The sequence below is a fragment of the Chinchilla lanigera genome, unplaced genomic scaffold (genome assembly GCF_000276665.1).
Source record: "Chinchilla lanigera isolate Chin_1 unplaced genomic scaffold, ChiLan1.0 scaffold00105, whole genome shotgun sequence".
NCBI lineage: Eukaryota > Metazoa > Chordata > Mammalia > Rodentia > Chinchillidae > Chinchilla > Chinchilla lanigera.
Window position 1 is genome coordinate 5,996,614 of NW_004955506.1, and position 7,329 is coordinate 6,003,942.

The 7,329-nt window shown below is 46.9% G+C and overlaps 1 protein-coding gene across 3 annotated transcripts in view; it reads left to right on the forward strand.

The window, feature by feature from the left end:
* The window catches only part of Qrich2 (glutamine rich 2), a 25,739-nt gene that overhangs the window by 6,544 nt on the left and 11,866 nt on the right, over nucleotides 1-7,329 (forward strand). For 2 of the 3 annotated variants that reach the window (XM_013506111.1, XM_013506112.1), the window contains exon 5: nucleotides 5,450-7,303. In XM_013506111.1, the coding sequence (XP_013361565.1) occupies nucleotides 5,450-7,303 (1,854 nt within the window). The remainder of the gene's footprint in view (nucleotides 1-5,449; nucleotides 7,304-7,329) is intronic. The other variant, XM_013506113.1, reaches the window with a different exon arrangement.

The window sequence follows — 7,329 nt, forward strand, 5'->3', positions numbered from 1 at the left end:
ATCAAACTCTAAAAGCCTGCCCCATGGCCGCATGAGGCTTTGGGGGGACACACAGACATAAACCATAACAACAGGATAACCAAATCATTTCCAAACTCCCAATCTTTCTTCATCTGAATAATATCAAGCTGGGTTATTTTCAGATGGCCCCTGCAGACCTGAATTAGCTGCCCCTTTGGCTTTGACAGTCCCGTTCCCCTAGCTCTGTGCCACTGTGTTCCTCAAACAGAATCACACAGTCACTAAGACAGCAGCAGGTCAGTGAAACTTTTCACGCCCCCAAGTGTCCATACAGGGGAACACCAAATGCTAACTGGGTTCACCTGATAGCCTGCCAGTCTCGCCAGCTATTTTCTGATTTGGGGAAACAGCGGGGAAGGAGTTACAAGAGTGCAAGAGAACCCTGCAAACAGAGTGCCCTCTGCTGTCTCTTTAAAATTGTGGTGCTAGGATAGGACCCAGGACCTCACAAGGGCCATGTAAGCACTCTCTACCTCCCTCCCTCCCCCCTGCCTCCCTCCTTCTTTCCTTCCCTCCTCCCCACTCTCCCCCCTTTCTCTCCCTCTCTCACTCACTCCCATGCTTTTTTACACATGCACCACTCTCATGTTATTTTTAGTAACCAACACATTTTCTCAGGGTAATAGCAGAGGATGACCACAAGACATAAATAAATACCTTTAGACATGTTTACTTCTCTAAAGGTGAGGAAGCATGTTTTGACTGTTGTTCAAAATGAAGAACATCTCCAGAGGTAAATAAGAGTAAACACGAACATTCAAAGTGCTTGCCCTGCATGTGCAAGGCCTGGGTTACCTCTCCAACACTGCAAAAGAGGAAAAAGTTTCCTTGTCCATGCACAGTGGCACACATCTATAATTCCAGCTACTTGGAAGGCTGAGGCAAGAGGATCACGAATTCAAGCCCAGCCGGGGCAACTTACTGAGACCCTGTCTAAAGAAACAAGCTGAGTACAGCAGCACATATCTGTAATCCCAACACTTAGGGAGGTTGCAGCAGGAGAAATGCAAATGCAAGTCCTGCCTAAGCAATTCAGCAAGACCCACAATTTTAAAATTTCAAAAAACTCCTGGGGAAGTAGCTCAGTGGTAGAGGTCCCTGAGTTTGATTACCCAGTACCACAAAACAAACAAATAAAAAATTTTAAATGCTGGGGATATAGCCCAGGGGTAGAACACCCTAGATTCAACCCCTGAGACTGCAAAGAAAGGAAAACGGTTTCCTTGGTTTCCTGTGACCAAGATAATGCATCCAAATGCCAGCGAGCCTCAACTGTGACGGACATCTAAGAGGGGAGACTCTAGTCACCTCCCAGGGACACTTTTACTAAGTCCAAGGGCCCTGAGGACAAGGGTTTAAGTGCTCTCTTGCAGAAGCAGCATGCCCAAGGGAAAGAGGATTTTCTCTTTGAAGCTTGGGGGATCTGATAGGCTAAGTAGAAAGCAAAACCTGGAACGGCTCTCTTCTTCCCTCTCTTTTCCTCTTTTCTTTGTTATGCTGGAACCCAAGCCCTAGTGTGTGCTGGCCCAGTGCTTCACCGCTGATCCACATCCTGGCCCTGAAGGTCTTATTTCTAAGCCTTCTGTGAGGACAAAGCAGTTTAAAAAAAAAAAAAAAAAGTCTTTAACTTTAGATAAGATAACTTTAGATAAAAAGTCTTTAACTTTCCAGATGGCCTGGAAATAATATTACCGGTTCTTGTTATCTTGTGGAATTCAAGGTCCAAGTCTCGTGGGACACTTGGAGGCAAAAACTGGAGAACAGGACAAAGATAGGCACACGAGTTGGGTGTGAATCTCCCCATGGGAAGGAACACTTTCCTGTTATGCGCTGCTTGATGGTTAAACCCTGGATTAGACACTAGTGGACTATAAAGTAATAGGCCCCGAGCTAAACTCTTGAACAAGACTGCACAATATCCATTTTGAGAATATTGGGGTAGTTGAGGCCTTATAAACAGCTCTGATTAGATTTATGATTCCTGAGGCAGGAATTTTTTTTGGAGGGATGTGTATTTCAAGTCAATGAGTATATTATATGCCTGTAATCCCAGCACTTTGGAGGCTGAGTCAGGAGGATCACCATGGGTTCAAGGCCACTCTGGCCTACATAGTGAGTTCAAGGCCAGCCTGAACTACGTGAGCTACATTTTGCTGTTGTTTTTCAGTCAAGTTGCATTTATCCTAAGCCCCTCCTCCTCTATTTACCCATGAGGCAGTCCTCATGTAGATATCGCCTGTCTGGGGATCACCGGAACAGTGGGGCGATTCAGGGAGATGTTTCACAAAACAACCTGATTTTAACTGGGCAAATGAATGCATCTGACCTCACAGCATGTCCCTAGGGAAACAGAAATAAGGATTTTGCTTCGTATTATAGCACAGAAATAGCAGGTTGTGGAGAGGGGCTCTCAACTAAGGTAGTAAGAACAGAGAGCCCCAGTTCAGGCGGAGGAGAGTCGAAGGCTAATTGCTGAAGTCGCCACTTCATAGGTGCACGGAGAAGGAAGTGCAGAGGAAATCCACATCCCCCCTCCAGGGTTTAGTGGTTCTGAAATCAGGATGTGTCAGAGTTGGTCTCCTCATTACCTGGGAGTGTTTTCTCTCTCCTGAAAAAGGTACATAAAATAACAGCATTTTTTTGTTGTTGTTTTATTTTGTTTTCTGTTATTTTGAGACAGGGTCTTGCTATGCAGTTCATAGTGGCCTTGAACTCACTATGTAGCCCAAGGAAGCCTCAAACTTGAGATCCTCCTCCCTCAGTGTCTTGAGTGCTGGGATTGAGGCATGCATTACTATGCCCAGTTTTCCATCACTTTTAAAGATATTTTAGAGCCGGGGATATAGCTCAGTGGCACAAGCGCCTGCTTGGCAAGCACAAGGTCCTGAGTTCGATTCCTACAACCAAAGGAAAAAAAAAGATACTTTGAAAGAATTCTAGTTGCCATTTTTATGTACTGCAGCAAGGTGCCATACTGCTGTGCTTGCTTGTTTCCGATGAACAACAACTGACTTTTTGTTGTTGGTTGTTTTTGTTTTTTTGAGACAAGATCCTGCTATATGTAGCCCAGGTTGGCCCTAGAATTCACAGTGATCCTCCTCCTACCTCAGCCTCCCGTGTGAGCCACCACGCCTGGCCCTCCAAGGAGCAATCATTGTCCTGCTCCACTGCATTCTGTATGTATCTTCTTCTCTAGTTGCTTTTAAGATTTTCTTGTTGCCACCAAGCCATTTGTAATGAGTCATGATGTCACTGCTTTCATCATTCCTGTGCTTGAACACACTAAGCTCCTTGTATCTCTGAGCTGATCGTTCTCAAGTTTGGAAAGTTTTTTGCCATTTGACCTTTTCTTTCCTGTCCTCTCCCTCTCTCCAGGGGACCCAGTTGTGTGTGTGTCTGTGTGTATGAGACAGAGACAGAGACAGAGAGAGAAACAGCTCCATGGTGCTCTTTTCATGTTTTATTTTTATTTTTCTCATTTCATCTTAGATTGTTTCTGTTTTTCTGCCTTCAGATTCAGTAACCCATTCTTCCACAATGCCTCATTAATACTTGTCGCATCCAGTGTAGTTTTCCTCTCATTGTATTTTTCATCTGCGTAAATTCAATTTAAGTTGTTTTTTTGTTTGTTTGGTTGGTTTGGTTTTCTTTGTCTTTTTGAGACAGGGTCTTGCTATACAGTTCAAGCTGGCCTTCAACTCACTTTGTAGTCCAGGATGGTCTCAGACTCATGGCAATCCTCCTGCTTCAGCTTCCCAGGTGCTGGGATTACAGGCGTGCCCCATCACACCCAGCTTACTTTTAGAATTTTTACATACCTGTTTGAACTCATCCTCCCAGATGGAGTTGCTTAAAAACAGCCTGATCTTCTCAGGCCTTGCTTTTGTGATTTTGCTCGGTGGTCAGGTGCACTGTTCCATCTAGGGCCGGCCATCTCTTTAAGCACCCCTGAGTGATGAGCTTTCCCACACTGGCTGGTGAAAACAGATCCTAGGGGCTGGGGATTTAGCTCAGCAGCACAGCGCCTGCCTGGCAAGCACAAGGTCATGAGTTCGATTCCCGGTACTGGAAAAAAAGAAAAAAAGAAAAAGAAAACAGATCCTATCCCAGGTGAGAGTCTGTCCCCTGGAGATGGTTACTTCCCCAGTCTCCTCACCTGTCTGCACTGCATTTCTGAGCTGAATGCTACAGGAGAACCTTCTGCCTCCTCCTCCTTTTTGCTACGCTATCACGCGAATTCTGCTTGCCTTAACCTCCCTTAATGGCCAGTGCAGCCTCTGCCATTCAGGGCATCTACTGGGCTCCACCTTCCTCCCCTCTCCCTGCACTGCAGCTGGAAACCCAGCAAGGCAGTAAGCCGAGGAGATGGAAAGGCTCACGTAGTTTGTCTCACCAGCCTCTCAGGGATGTCTACCCTTTATTGCCTGATACCCAGGGTCTGGAAAGTTGCTGTTTTGAAATTGTTGGTCTTTGTGGTTTTGTCTTTTGGTTATTGTAGACAGAAGGGTAAAGCTCTGTTATTTCATCTTGGCTGGCAATGGAAATAGTCCATTATTAATTTTTAGTGAATCCATAGAATTCCCCTGTATATCTGTGCCTTAAATATACCCGTCCACACCACCACCACCCTTTTGAGACACTGTCTTGCTGTGTATTTCAGGCTGGTCTTGAACTCACTATGTAGCCCAGGCTGACCTCAAACTTGTAGCAATTCTCCTGCCTCAGCTTTCCAAGTGCTAGGATTACATGTGTGTGCCACCACACCAGGCCACCAGTCCCCTATTGATAATCTGTGCTTGTAAGCAATGCTGCCAACTCCAGCTTCGTCTGTCTGTCTTGGCCTCCTTTTGTAAGAGTCCATAGAGAAAATTCCCATCTATGGGATTTCCTGATCCAAGGGTGTGCTCATTTATATTTTGGTCTACTTGCCCTCCAGTGTGCACTTTACCATCCACAATGTGTCAACAGTGGGGCAGACTTTATGTTTTTCATTTAACAAGTTACTTATGCCCTCTAGCTACAGACTCCAGGAAGGTTCATAGATCAATCCTACCTGCAGTTTTCCCCGTCTTTTATGGAGGAAATGACACATATGATGGCATTTGCAACTGTGCAGATTCTCCAAAGTCTGGTGACCTTCAAAAATGTCAGTCTTGGGGCTGGGGATTTAGCTCAGCGGCAAAGCGCCTGCCTGGCAAGCGCAAGGTCACGAGTTCGGTTCCTGGTACTGGAGAAAAAACAAAAAACAAAAAAAAAAAACCAAAAATGTCAGTCTTTTTTTTTTTTATGTCCAGCTTCACTTTTAGGAAGAGAGTGTTTTTATTGAAGGGTCCTAAATCCTCCTAATCAGATATCCCAGTTCTTCCTTTCCACTCTTAAGGAACTTTTGGCTTGTAGTAACTTGATTTCCTTCTTCTTGTTCAACCAGGGCTCAGAAACAACAGTAGGACTTTCTAAGCGCAAAGCGCAGTCTCCCTTAACAGCAAGTGACATCATTCCAAGTGGGAGCTCCACCAAGCATGCAAGCGCTGATCACATTCCAGATTCCACTGGCGGACCAGGTCAGGTCTTACCGGGATCCAGTGCCACAGGCCACCTCTACGAAAGGGTCCCTAGCAGAGAACGAAGCAAAGGCACCTTTGTTCCTGGTAAAGAACAGCACACAAGGGCCCGTGATGAAGCTAGCATGTCCAGACTGCATCAGCCTTCTACATCCCAATTGAGAACAGATTCAGATCTCCACAGGAGCAGAGAACGGTTTACTTCAATGTATCCAAGAAGAGATATACATACCAGTCCAGCTCAGCAAGACACACCCTTGGCCAGAGATCAGTATCAGTATGTGCATCCAGATCAGCGTGGTGGGGTACCCACGAGCCAGGGTCAAGGCTTCCTAAGCCAGGATCATCATGAAATAGGACTACCTGGCATGGATCAGCTTGGATTCCTACATCCTAGCACTATACCACCTGGTGTGGTACCCATCAGTGTAAATCAGCTTGGTATGCTACCACCTCAAGTGGATGGTCAGGGATTGGTACCACTTGGCATGGATCAGCATGGATTTGTAATATATGGCATGGATCAACAAGGACTGGCTCCCCCGGGCAGGGACCAGCAAGGATTAGTACCTTCTGGCACAGACCAACGTGGATTGCCTCCAGTTCCTATAGATGGACATCATTTGGTATCACCTGGTTTGATTCAAGTTAGTGCAGATCAACAAGGCTTTGTGCAGCCCAGTTTAGAAGCATCTGGCTTTATACAACCTGGCACAGAGCGTGGTGGTTTGATTCAGCCAGAGAGAGATCAGACTGCTTTGGAGCAGCCTGATACATATCAGCCTGGCTTGGCCCAGCCTGTTGCAGATCAACGTGGTTTGGTACAGCCTGGTGAATATTCACCTGGTTTGGTACAACCTGGCAAAGATCAAGATAGTTTGACCCAACCTCGAATGGGTCAGCGTAGGTTAATAAAACCTGGTACGGTTCAGCAGGTTTTGATGCAGCCTGGTGTAGATCAGCTTGATGTGGCACAGCATGGTGCAGATCAGCATAGGTCAGTCCACCCTGAAAAGGGTCAGTATGATCTCTTGCAACCTGGGGCATTTCCTAGTGGTTGGGTGCAGCCTGGTGCATATCCCCCTGGTTGGACACAGCCTGGTGCAGATTCCCGTGGATTGGTCCAACCTGGTATAGGTCAACGTGGTTTGGTTCAGCCAAGAGCTGATCGACATGGTTTTGTGCAGCCTGGAATGGACCAGCGTGATTTGGTACAAGCCAGTGCAGATCAACAAGGTCTGGTGCCACCCAGTGCAGATCAACAAGGTCTGGTGCCACCCAGTGCAGATCAACAAGGTCTGGTGCCACCCAGTGCAGATCAGCATGGTTTGGTGCAGCCTGGTGCAGTTCAGCATGGCTTGGTGCAGCCTGGAATGGATCAGCATGGTTCAGTGCAACCTGGTGCAGAGCAGCAAGGTTTGATGCAACCTGGTGCTGATCAGCATGATTTGGTACCACCTGGCGAAGTTCAGCATACTTTGGTGCAACCTGGCATGGATCAGCAAGGTTTGTTGCAGCCTGGTACAGTTCAGCATGGTTTGGTGCAGCCTGGTGTAGGACCGCTTGGTTTGACACCTCCTGGTGCATTTCCACGTGGATTGGTGCAGCCTGGTGCTTTTCCGCGTGGGTTGGTGCAGCCTGGTGCATTTCCACGTGGATTGGTGCAGCCTGGTGCCTTTCCAGGTGGATTGGTGCAGCCTGGTGCATTTCCGCGTGGAATGGTGCAGCCTGGTGCATTTCCGCGTGG